Source organism: Rhipicephalus microplus, chromosome X (genome assembly GCF_043290135.1).
Source record: "Rhipicephalus microplus isolate Deutch F79 chromosome X, USDA_Rmic, whole genome shotgun sequence".
In the NCBI taxonomy this organism is placed as follows: Eukaryota; Metazoa; Arthropoda; class Arachnida; order Ixodida; family Ixodidae; genus Rhipicephalus; species Rhipicephalus microplus.
Window position 1 is genome coordinate 85,896,311 of NC_134710.1, and position 13,607 is coordinate 85,909,917.

Consider the following 13,607-nt stretch of genomic DNA (forward strand, 5'->3'; position numbering starts at 1 on the left):
GGCAAACAGCGAGGAGGCGAAGGGCGCGGGTTTCGCGATCGTCGTCGTCTATTCACTACAGAGCCGGGGCGCAGCCACCTCGTCGCCAGAACAGGGTCGCGTGGCGTGGCACTTTCAAAGAAGGCCGCGTCTGCAGAACGCCTGCCGAAGGTAAACATTCGAACACTGACTCGGGAGCTTCCAAACCGAAGCGGAGACAAAAAAGGGGCGCTCCAACAATAGTTCCGCGGCACTTGCGGACTGTAAAATACAAGTGGGCGTGTTTGTATGCAGCCGTGAGTTTTAGAGTCGGGAGACATCAAGATAAATAATTTCAAAGCGCTAAAAACAACGCCGTGGTCACGTATAGTATTCACTCTCACGTCGCCTGCAGAGGCAAGTCTTCAAGGAAAATTCAAAGGGCCCCTAAACCACCTCCGAAAATACAAAAAATGGGTGGGTTATTATACGCGAAGCGAGCTTCGGTGACTTTGAGCGTATCTATCTATCTATCTATCTATCTATCTATCTATCTATCTATCTATCTATCTATCTATCTATCTATCTATCTATCTATCTATCTATCTATCTATCTATCTATCTATCTATCTATCTATCTATCTATCTATCTATCTATCTATCTATCTATCTATCTATCTATCTATCTATCTATCTATCTATCTATCTATCTATCTATCTATCTATCTATCTATCTATCTATCTATCTATCTATCTATCTATCTATCTATCTATCTATCTATCTATCTATCTATCTATCTATCTATCTATCTATCTATCTATCTATCTAGCCGCCTACGACTTTTAGCTCTCTTGGCCGTTTCGAGGATGGGATGTATACTAGCCATTTTATGGCATAATATGACTGTGTAACAAGCGTAAGCGACTAGTCATGACATGAAAATCGATTACATGTATGCCATTATAGTAATGATTTACATGTCATAGTCTTGTGGCTCTAGCGGTGGTTTAGTTCACATAAAATATTGCAAAACTGGTAGGGTATAACATAACTTCATGGTGAACATAAGTGGCAGGCTCTGACGTGAAAGTCATGACATGCATTTCATGTAAGTCATGACTACACGCCGTACACTCATGATGCGCTCACAGTCACTTCGCTAGGTTCACATATACCAAATTCGGTATCACGTGACGGGAATGGATGACGAAAGTATATGACTGGTGCGAACATGACATTCATGGCATGCGTGTCATGCAAGAACATGGCTACATGCCACGCTCATGAAGCGCTCGCGGCCGCTTCGGCAGCTTCCCATATACTAAATTTTGTATACGCGAACGGACGATGGAGGAAATTACAGGCCCTAACGTGATAATCATGGCATGCGTGTTATGTAAAGCACAACCACATGCTATGTATACGCTCGTAGCACACTCATGGCCATTTCGCTAGCTTCACATATACCAAATTTAATTTAGTATTACGTGACGTAAATTGATGACTAACACAAGTGCCAGGCGCAAGCTTGATAATCATGATATCAAAGTCAAGTGCGGCATAGTTTACATTTACGGCTGGGGCTGGTATTGCAAATGTTAGCGGCGCCGTCATTACGCGACTATAAATAACCTATTTGCATCTTATCCAGATACCTGAATGCGCATTTCCACTTGTGTTTACCGTGTACTATGTATACATTCATGAGCGTCATAACGTTATGGTGATTTCAAAGCGACACATCAACCTTCCTCATACGTGATTCACATATCATCGATTCCCACTGTACGCGGCATCTGCCATTTTTTTTCTCCTGGCGTCGTGGCCCGATTCGTGACGCCAGCTGTTTGTTCACATGACGTTTAGATGAAGTATAGACTTTCGATGTGGTCGATATACGAGAAGTATTTGTTACAGATTGACGCTCACTATGCTTTGCCATGCAGTCGCATACCCGGTCCTGACTTGTCTTGCATGACTATTGTTATTTCACTTCGTTTTCTGCGTTTGCGACTGCACAAGCGGCGTTAGCAGCATGTATAGTTGATTGATTGATATGTGGGGTTTAACGTCTCAAAACCACCATATGATTATGAGACACCGTAGTGGGGGGCTCCGAAAATTTTGACTTCCTGGGGTTCTTTAACGTGCGCCCAAATCTGAGCACACGTGCCAACAGCATTTCCGCCTCCATCAGAAATGCAGCCGGGATTCGATCCCGCGACCTGCGGGTCAGCAACCGAGTACCTTAGCCACTAGACCACCGCGGCGGGGCAGCACCGTGTAGTCGAAGAGCGCAAAATACTGACCGGCTCAATACTATACTTAGTGCTGAAATTCCACGCGTTCGGTCAAGAAATAAATGACGTCGAAGAGATAGCGCTAGTAGGAAGGGTAGCGAAGGCGAGAACTCGCCGTGGAACTCGCTGTGAGAACTCGCCGTGGCTCGCCTTCATTTGTTGCATATAATATTCAATGACTGCCATTGGCGCTGACTAAGACTACGAGGATTGAATGCACAAATACACCCGATGATCGAAAGAGACATGACCTCATCGGACGCGTTGTTCAAAAGTTGCACGCAGGTTCGGTCCTGTATTCCACCAGCAAGTCATCTTTTCGTCCACTTTACTTTCTTCGCGGTTGACCGAGTTGACTGGCAACATGAGAGAGGCCTTTGTCCTGCAGGGGACGTAGACAGGAACAAAGAACATCGCCTATGCTTTCCTTGATATTATTTTCTGTTCTATGTATTGTGTAAGAAAATTTCTGTAGTGTGAAGGAAGCGCGCTGTTTGTAATTTTTGTCCAGATTTTGTGTAAGGTACGATCGAACCTACAGACCCTCGAGCATCGTCAATATGTGGACGAGTAACGGTGTGCGAGCTATTTCGCTGTAGATAACAAGAAAGACGAGCACCGGGTATGCTTACACTGCACCTAATAATGTACAAGAAGCGCGGCAGCGCACAAATTGCATCGTGGATACTCGTATTGTTTTTTTTCAAGCTTACTGCACAAATAATTCTTGACCATGTTGCTAAAGCAAATGCCATGTTTATAGAAATTAATGTTAATTTTTTTATTCTTAAATCCGTACTGTGTGTCAACCTATCGACAAGTGATATATCCTCCAGATTGACCGACCTGTTCGTGATGAATAATCACGTGACAAAGGTTCGTCGTAGTCTGTTCTCATATTTTTTTTTTTCAAAATCAGGCTTCGCGCAGTACTTGTGTACATTATAAGTGGTCTGATCGGTGTACTGGAAAAAGCGTTATAAATGTGCCAAGACTACTTAACGTGTGTGTATTTTGTATTACGTTTCCTGCCCAATGAGTGTTGATACATATGGTTTCCCAAGCGCAGCACGATTTGAAGAAAGAGGAATGGTGTTACGTAAAGCAAACTTATACATGATTTTCCTAGAAAACTGGAGCCACCGTGATTACTTTTTCGTTAATGTCAAGTAATTATTTAGTCATAATTATATCTGTAACTGTAAAAGTACTAAACTGATTATAAAAATGTCAATGAAGCACATGAGGGCATGTTGAGATGACATTTGACTGCTACTTTCAACAACATACTAATAATACGTTCATTGTTTCCTGTTAATAAAAAAAATCGTGCACCCCGCTGGGGTGGTCTAGTAGATTAGGTACTCGGCTGCTGGCCCGCAGGCCACGGGATTGAATCTCGGCTGCGGTGGCTGCACTTTCGATGGAGTCGAAAATGCTGTAGGCCCGTGTGCTCAGATTTGCGTGCACGTTAAAGACGTGCACCCAAATGGTGGTCGCAATCTCCGGAGCCCTCTACTACGGCGCCTCTCATAATCATATGGTGGCTTTGAGACGTTAAACACCACATACCAGTGAATCAAATCAAGAAAAGCCTGCGAATTTTGAAAAAAAAAAACATGTGACTGCTCACTCACTTGCAAAAGAAATCAGCGCCCTCAAATAAGCTTACTGCAAGCAACCACTCTGCGCCTCTTGTGCGTTGACAGAGAGCGTTCCGCACATTTGCAAGAGTAAATGTCGGGCGCCCAACAACATGCGTCACAGTTTTGCAGGAATTCCTTCCGCTCAATTGTACGCCAATATCATTATCCATATCTCACGCCCAACTGTTCTCTTTGCTAACGCGGCCGTAGTACTGTACGGATTACAGCCTGACTGTGTAAGGTCAAAGCGGCACGTTTCTTTAGACGGGAAATGGCAGATAGGAAAAGCATTTTTTTGCAGGTTTTTTTTTTTCACTGATACTGGCCTGCCTTGAAGTGAGCCAGTTTGAGGGCGCTTGTTCCCGACGTACGCAGTAATGATTGATACGATTGATTCGTGGGGTTTAACGTGCCAAAACCACCATATGATTCTGAGAGACGCCGCAGTGGAGGGCTCCGGAAATTTCGACTTCCTGGGGTTCTTTAGCGTGCACCCAAATCTGAGTACAGGGGCCTACACCATTTCCGCCTCTATCGAAAATGCAGCTGCTGCAGCAGGGATTCAATCCCACGACCTGCGGGTCAGCAGCCAAGTACCTTAGCCACTAGACCACCGCGTCGGAGTGACGTACGCAGTAATCAAGTCACGTGTCACTTTTTAGATTTCCTGGACTTTCTTTATCACCAGGAAAAAAGAGCATGCAACTAGTGCGTTTTAGAAAGTAGCCCTTTCAGATGCCGTTTCAACATGCGAACATATGGCTCATCGACACTTTGATAATTGGGTGAGTACTTTTTAACTTAAAATATCATTATGACGAGTGAATTGATCTCATACACGAAAAATTAGTAGTCGCTGTTCAAGTGTACTAGCAACAATTTGTACTAGGCGCGCTTGGCGTAACACCGTTTTTTTTTTATCGTGATGCGTGATATTTTCGACGCCCTGTATATATTGTGTTAGATAAACAGTGTTGACGAAGGCACGAGCTAAGTAAAAATAAAGAAAAACGTGTTTTATCTACGCCTTCTCACGAGACTATCGACGCAGCACAAAATAGCCGCCTCATACTAAGGAAAAATATTTATCTCATAAATAAAAAGGTAGGCTTGACCAAATAAGAGAAGGTTGAATGGACTAACCACATTGAAGCTTCTTTCATAAAAATTCTTTAAAACTTTTTTATTGAAATTTTGTCCATGTGTGCTTCTTCAGCGTGCGCATAAAAATACAAGGGTGCTTCTTGCATTTAAACCTATCAAAATGCGGCAGCTGTAGCTTGGAGATGAACCCGCGTCCAAGAGTTATAGCAGCTCAGCGCCTTGGCACCTAGGCCCCCGTATACTATGTTGGCAGTTGTCTCAACCTTCGAAAGTATTTCACATATTCCTAAAGATAGTTGTGACTCGGTAGAAGTTTTTCTAATAGTTACTACTAGGTTTTACTTGAAGTCTCGGTTCCTTTGTGTAATGCCTCAAAGTTCATCAGTGACGTAGCCAGGAGTGGCACACCAGATCCATGCCCCCCCCCCCCCCCTCATTTTTTTTTTGCCAAAGCATCCACTGCACAAAGGGTACAATGTACTTCATGAGGCATGTACTTCATGAGGTAAATGTTGGCAGAAGCTTGTCAAATGTATGGGGCTTCTTGATGTGTGATCCCATTTTTGCATTGTTTTGCGTTGTTCTTGATCTATTACTGAAACATTATCTACTGAGACATTCTGTGTTCTGCTTTCGTTTTTGATTTCAATATGTCCATGCTCATATATAATTTTTCTAACCACTTCCTGTATGGGCCTGTACAAAGGCCTACAGTATTGTTAAAATAAAATAAAATGTGACGCTGGGCCACATCTGTCCCCCCCCCCCCCTTAAGTCCAATAAGTACACCACCTCCCCTCACTTTTCCGAAAAATATTTCTGCCTACACCCCAGCGGTCCATCTATACCGACAAAAGAAAACCGAACTGGGCTCGGCCACATGCTGTAAAAATTTTGTGCGTATCAGAAAAACGCCATACGGCCACACAGCAGGTTCGCATTAAAAATAATACGATCCGTTTTATCATGTATGACATGACTTGTATACGCATCGCATAGATTGACCTCGACCTTAGGGTTGGTTAAACTGGGTATGACTGCTGTACATAAGCAGGGTCGTCAAGCATTAAAGCGCTCTTCAGGCGGAAGTGGCACAATGTGTCTACGAGCATACTTTCGCCGTACACAGATGATCCCCGCAGCCGAGAGCTGTACCCGGCGTCAGTTCATGACCGGCTGCATCAGTCAGGTGACGCAAAAACCTGTTTCGGTGACTCCTTTCTGTACACTTAATGCAGATGACACTCAGCCCTAACTTGTGCAACAGCTCGGGTACGGATACTTTTGCATTCTTTTAGTTCGTGATGACATTGCACTATAAGGCACAACCACAAGTTATAGTCCTGAGGCTTTTTCGACCCTAACATCGATTCCAGATTGCTCTTCGGTCCCACGGCGGAAGTGGTGCTGCTGTTATACACGTCCACTACTTTTTGTTTACTTTCGCTTCCGAACATTTATTTTCTCATTCTTAGTTCTGATTTTTTATTTGGGAGTGTAAGGGCGTAGCGCAATCGAAAGCACGCGATATCATTGAAGTAAGCAACATTAAAACAAAGTCGCGAGATGCAAGAATATCACGGCACAAACGAATGCTGATATAAATGCCTTCACCGCAGCTGAGGTATAATAGGTGCATCTGTCAGCTCTCCCTGCAACCGAAATAAAACGCAAGAAAAGCAGGGACACAAAAGATACAATTAATTGCACAGCTGTTATAGCCCATCACCCTGCAAAGGCCAACTGCCTGTGTATACCGTCCAGTGTCACTGCGTCCTGTAGGTATTAACTGCAGAATTTTTTTTTCATGACTCGAATAAGTTTCAGTCAATAATGATTGATATGTGGGGTTTAACGTCCCAAAACCACCATATGATAATAAGAGACGCCGTAGTGAAGGGCTTCGGAAATTCCGATCACCTGGGGTTCTTTAACGTGCACCCAAATCCGAGCACACGGAATTGTTAGTCAATGGTTTTGCACACTGCACTTCTTTTTTTGACAAATGAAGGTCACCGCGTTCAACCGCTGTTTATCCTCCAGAAAATGTGGGATGAGGCAGTTAATCTGACGCACAGTCGAACCGCTTTATGCTGTAAATCCACATCTTTTAAATCTAGACGCCAGCGTGCGATATTTTCATTTAATTCCCTTTCGTGCATAGAAGCAGGACAGGGCAAGTTAGATGAGCCAACCTCTGTCCATTTTAACAGCTAACTTCTCTCTCCATCGCTTGATTAAACCACTGCGCCAAGCTAGGCGCACTACGTCCACATATGTGTGGACATTGTGCAGTGACACATATGCCGACGTGGTGCGCCTAGCATTTTGTTGGCAACCCGCGGTCGCTTCAACAGATTCAGAGTCATTCGTTGCTCACGGGGTCTTTGCATAAATGGGACGTCTTTGCAAAAGTTCAGCACTGCATCGGGCGCACAGAGCCAGCGTGTGCGGACATCGGCGACAGTGACTCGGATCATGAGGATTTCAGTTCGGCCTTCATGATGTGGAAGGCCAGCGCCTTGACACCGCTGAACAGCTCGTCGCCCGTCGGCGTGATGAACTCGCGCGGCAGGATGAAGCCGAACAGGCCACGGTCGCGCAGCTCCACGACGAACGTGTGCTTCACCTTGGCTTTGTCGTACACCCAGTCCAGCGCTGCACCCGACGTGATGTCTGCAGCAGCATTGCAAAGGAAAAAAATAAGGTTGCCGTCAAACCAGGGGTGCAGTATTATGCGGGCCCGAAAATGACTTCAACAGCCCCTCCCCTGTTTTCCTTAACTGAAGCCGAGATAGTAGTTTTGGCGAAAAAACTGTATTTCAGCTTGCAACATATGTTTGATTGGAACATTGTCACCTGCCGACGGAAAGAATACATGAATTCCAATCTAGTTTTGCGCATTTTGGTCTACTTGTCGATTTTTTTTTTCTCTTCATCTGCAAAGCCCCTAACCTCTCAAATTGCAGTGCGGCCTCCCGCTGTATCAGCTTCATGCAGATTGACCCTTCACCTAAACATGTTTCTGACTCCTGGTCTAAATTCTATTTAAAGACATTCCACTAAAAATAGTAACAGTTGACATATTTAAAGAACATAACGCTTATTAGAACGAATACATGAAGATGTGCTTGCGAACAACCTGTTATTCGCGAAGTATGAAACGACCCAATGGATATAAATTAAGAGAAATATTACGGGCAGCTCTTTAGACAGCCATGTGTCGGCAAAAAAAAAATGTAGAGCTCCCACACACCCATTGGGTTCAAATCCCGGCTGCGGCGGCTGCATTTCCGATGGAGGCGGAAATGTCGAGGCCCGTGTGCTCAGATTTGGGTGCACGTTAAAGAACCCCAGGTGGTCAAAATTTCCGGAGCCCTCCACTACGGCGTCTCTCATAATCATATGGTGGTTTTGGGACGTTAAACCCCACAAATCAATCAATCAAATCCCACACACCCACTCAAGAAATATATTTTAGCAATAAGTGCTCACTCGGGCTCACCAAACTTTTCTCTAGTCAGCTGACTCAGCCGGACTATCTGAAATTTTCGTCAGCTGAATTCAATCGTACTCAAGCTCACCAAAAATGTTACTCACCCGAATTCACTCAGACGCAAACACATGGCTTGATCTGATTCTGAGTGATTCTAGGCGAGTGGATTCATAAGTGAGTGTGAAGACGACAGATTCGACTACTTACAAATTGCCCCGTGCATGCACTGATGTTTCTCTTCGAATTTTTTAGCAGATCCATTGGACGAATTCAACACATATTTCTGTTTTCGTAACCCATATTTCTACTTTCTTAAAAATAAACGGTAGTTTAACAATAGGCATTTTTGTGTTTTTTACATTCTGTAACATCTATTTCTTCGTAATAATAAACTGACTGATTGATTGATTGATTCGTTGGTTGATTGACTGGTTGACAAACTTGTTCGTCATAGGAAATGAACTAAATTCAGCAATTAAGAAATAAAAGACATAGGACACTTCTGGACCTCACTGAAAATGACGCATTGCGTGAACTTTGTTACTGCCGAAAGGGCGAAATTGGAAACGTATACATTCGTATCAATTGCCATTTCTTACATGTATGAATGGTAATTAGTGAGCTGACATGTTTTTAATTGTAATTAATAATACACTTTTGCGTTTTTCTGCGTAACCACACACACACACACACACACACACACACACACACACACACATATATATATATATATATATATATATATATATATATATATATATATATATATATATATATATATATATATATATATATATGTGTGTGTGTGTGTGTGTGTGTGTGTGTGTGTGTGTGTGTGTATGTATATATATAAACTGACGAACTAGAGTGTTAAACGAAAAAAAAAATTGATGGGAAGCCGGCATACGCTTTTATAACTCCGCTGAGCATATACGTACACAATGTCTGTCCTGCTGTTCCATGGCGATAAAAGGCGCTGTTCCTCTTTCTGATGGCAGTCACCAACTTTTCCAGAGCCTCGTACTGTAAAAGAGGAAGAAACGCGGGCTCGGACAGGCAATAATCATAACAGCGATGAATGCGTTTTGTCGACGACATATTTGCGCCGGAAGTGGAAGGCGCAGATCCGGAGATGCAACGTCCGGCATACCACGGTCTATAGGAACGGCAGCTGTAAACATAGCACGTCTGCGTGCGTTCTTACGCCACTTGTTCGTCGACTAGATTTATTCCTTTTCACTTAGCGCGAGGGCGTCAAACTCGACTCGCAGAAATTCCGGAGTCGGCGGCATTGGTTGTGCGCGAGGAAGCGGCGTTGTTCGTGAGCTGAAAAGTGTGATGGATGCCAAGAATAAAATAAAAAAACAATTATGTCTAGGGTTCTAGGTTCCAAAATCATGATACGATCATCGGGGACGCCGTCGGGGAGAGCTCCGGAAATTTCGACCATCTGGTGTTGTTTAACGTGCGCTGACATCACACAGAACACGGGCCTCTATAAACCATTTCGCTTTCATCGACATGCGACCGCTTCAGCCGGAATCGAACCCACGACCTTTGCGTCAGCAGCCGAGCACCCTATTCACTGATCGACCGTGATGGACGAGGGAATGAAAAAACAAGGGTTAGAGCTGGAATCAAACCGCGGGGGGCTGCGGGGTGGTCGGGTGCTCTATTACAGAGCCATATGGGTGCTTGAAAGTTCTTCGTAGAAAAAAAAAAACTTTACAGAAGAGTCGCGCAGTGCCAGAATACGTAGTATTGTGCATGGTTTGTCCTGTATTAGGTGGGAGGGCGTATTGGTCAGGGTAAAATGAGAATTAAATTTGGAAACTTTCGCGAAATTCCTTTTAAACGTGAAAGGGAGATAGACGCAATATCATCAGCTGCGATATAATATGGGTATCGACGCTGGACAAGTGGCGCTACCGGACAACTTGAGACGAAGGGACATTGAGGCATAGGAGCGGTTATTTGCAGCTTTTCAAAAGTTTAGCAGTCATCATGATATAAATGCTTTGAAGTGAATGAAAAGAGAACTTGCTGCCGGTCAGAACCGAACCTGCAACCTTCGGATAACGTGTCTCGAGGCGTTATCCGAAGTTTGTAGAGGTATCCGAGAAAAAAGCCGTAGCACATGATGGCTGGGACAGCCTGTGTGGTTTGTAATGTTGTGCATTTCAGTGCATACTGTCATATTGTTTCCGCCTGCCTAATCACCTGTCAGCTTTTCAAGCACGCTATAGCTTATTTGCACTTACTTGGCTTGGATTGGCTACAGTCAATGCCACCAGAATTGTTGTAATGCCTAACTGCCACGACGTTCTCATAAAGCTTTCTAAGTAAACAGTGTCTCGTACTATACTAACGACAGGTGTTTTTAAGGCGCAATTTTTGCATTCCAGAACAAATAGGGCAAATAAATTGTTAAATAGGCCAACTGTTATTCGTGGCCTCTATACGATATAGCTGCAATGGCGCTTTCTCAACCATAATTATTCACGGGAGTTGCACGATAGTATAGCGTATACGGTGAATGGCCCGACGACGACGGAAACGCCATTATTAACGGAAAGCCATATATGAGCACACATACTCTCACGCATAAAGCGTAATATAAACTAGTGGCCTGTGACGACAAACCTGGGATTTGTAGTCGCTGGTGTATCCTTTCGAGTAGCCGTACGGTATCATGACCACTTGACTGTAGGAGTGCAAGTTGATATATGCCTTCAGTCTGTCTTTGAGGTTGTTGATGCCGTCTCTGATGGCACGACTCTCGGGCTCCGAAAAAGGATACGTGCCGGCAAAGTTCTCCGCGCAGGGGTTGGCGCTCGAACCTGCCACTAGGGGAGGAAGGAACGACGTGTCACTCTATACGTCCGTCCCGCGACTCTACGGAAGCCCAAGCTCGCTCTAAAGGTCGTACTAGGTGTTTCACACTTACGGCCAAAGCGCACGTCGAAATTTCGATTCGGGTCCACTCCACGGCAGAGGCTTCCCACGTTTCTCACCCTGTTCTTTCGCCATAGCCGATGCTGTGAAAAGAGAGAGGGAGAAGAAAAATAGAGATAAATTCTAGCGAGCACACTGTTTGCTATCTGGAATATACCAGTGGGTCCTCACGAGAAAGGGCTGGTAAATAAACTTGAACGAATACAACGGATCGCTTCATATGTTCAAGATATAAGCAGAACGACCGAGTCACATAAATGCTCCAACTCTGTAATCTCGAGACGCTGCACAAACACAGATTTCAAAAGTGATTAAAGTTTGTTTTTCAGTTATCAGAAGCTGAGCTTAAAGTTAACAGAAATGACTACGGAGAACAACCTGGGAAACGAATTAAGAGGGCAAACTACACACGAGTGCTGCAATGCGACTTTGCGCGAACGAAGGTGTATACCATTGTGCTTTCTTCCCTGATGTAATAGTAGAATGGAATGGGTTGCCGAGGAATGTAGTCAATGCGAGTGATGTTAATGAGTCTGTGCACTCACTTGATATACATTTGTGTGACTTACTGTAAATATTATTGCGAGTGCTATTTGTTGCAATGGGGATTCAGGTGTGTCTTTTGATTTGCACATTGGATAGATTTTATGGATTTGTATAAACTGTATACCTGGTTTATCGCTGTGAAATGTATAGTTATGCGCCTATTTTGTTTGTACAGAGTGTCACATATCTCCCTGTGATGACCCTCCATAGAGGGTTGACATTACTTAAATAATTAATTATAATAGTCAGAAGAACAAGATAGACGATTCTGTAGATAAGGCTTGTTGCTTGGTGAGTTGGTTCATGCTCCTGCCCCGGTTAATTTTTTCTGTGTCCTATTCATCTAATTGCGCACAATATGATTTTCTAGATATTTGACTATCACTTTTGCATGTTTTCCCTGCACGTGCATGAGACGTTTTAGAGCAGTGCGAAAACAAAGAAATATATTTTATGTGCAAGTACCCGCAAGGAGAAGGAGAACTAGAAGATTACCATGCAGATTGGAGCAATGCACTAAAGATAAAATGTAGCGAAATAGTGTCAGGGAACTGAAATGCCAAGATAAGTGTAAAAAAACGTGGCTGATCCCTCCACATCTGCATCAACATCATCATCATCATCCTGACTACGTCCATTGCGGGACAAAAGCCTCTCCCACGTTCATTTCCGCTAATCAACTCGGTCCTGTGCTTGCTGCTGCCAATTTATACCCGCGAAATTCTTAAGCTCATCTGCCCACCCAACCTTCTGTCTCCCCCTAACCCACTTGCTTTCTCTAGGAATCCAGTTAGTCACCCTTGATGACCTTAATGACTACGTGCTACATGCCCGGTTCATGTCCAGTTCCTCTTCTTGATTTCAACTATGATATGCTTGACCCCGGTTTGTTCCCTAATCCCCTCTGCTCTCTTCTTGTCTCTCAAAGTTACACCTATCATTTTTCTTTCTATTGCTCGCTGGGTTGTCCTTCATTTATGCTGAACCCTCTTAGTCAATCTCCAGGTTTCTGCTCCGTAGCTAAGTACCGGCAAGATGGAGCTGTTATATACCTTCCTCTTGAGGGGTAGTGGCAATCTACCTGTCATGATTTGAGAGTGCTTGGCAAATGTGCTCCACTCCATTCTTATTCTTCTAGTTACTTCAATCTCGTGGTTCGGCTCCGCAGTTATTACCTAACCTAAGTACACATAGTTATTTACAACTTCAAGTGCACTGTTACCTATCTAGAAGCGCTGCTCTCTTCCGAGGTTGTTGTACATTACTTTCGTTTTCTGCAGATTAATTTTAAGACACACTTTTCCTGCTCTCCATGTCTAACTGCGTTATCATGGGTTGCGATTCGTCCCCTGAGTTACTCAGCAATGCAATGTCATCGGCGAAGCGCAGGTTACTAAGGTACTCTTCATTAACTCTTATGCCTAACTGCTCCCATTCTAGGCCTCTGAAAACCTCCTGTAAGCACGTGGTAAATAGCATTGGGGAGGTTGTATTCCCCTGCCTTACACCCTTCTTCATTGGTGTTCTGTTTCTTTCTTTATGAAACACTATGGTAGCCGTTAATCCCCTCTAGATTTCTTCCAGGATGTTTATATATGCTT

At 43.9% G+C, this 13,607-nt stretch overlaps 1 protein-coding gene across 1 annotated transcript in view; it reads right to left on the reverse strand.

The window, feature by feature from the left end:
- Positions 1–5,784: 5,784 nt before the first annotated feature.
- The window catches only part of LOC119176733 (uncharacterized), a 64,684-nt gene continuing 56,861 nt past the window's right edge, over positions 5,785–13,607 (reverse strand). Inside the window, exons 20-23 of the mRNA XM_075876373.1 lie at positions 11,453–11,543; positions 11,149–11,351; positions 9,444–9,528; positions 5,785–7,685 (exon numbers count right to left, since the gene is read on the reverse strand). Coding sequence (XP_075732488.1) covers positions 7,486–7,685; positions 9,444–9,528; positions 11,149–11,351; positions 11,453–11,543 — 579 coding nt within the window. The 3' untranslated portion in view covers positions 5,785–7,485. The remainder of the gene's footprint in view (positions 7,686–9,443; positions 9,529–11,148; positions 11,352–11,452; positions 11,544–13,607) is intronic.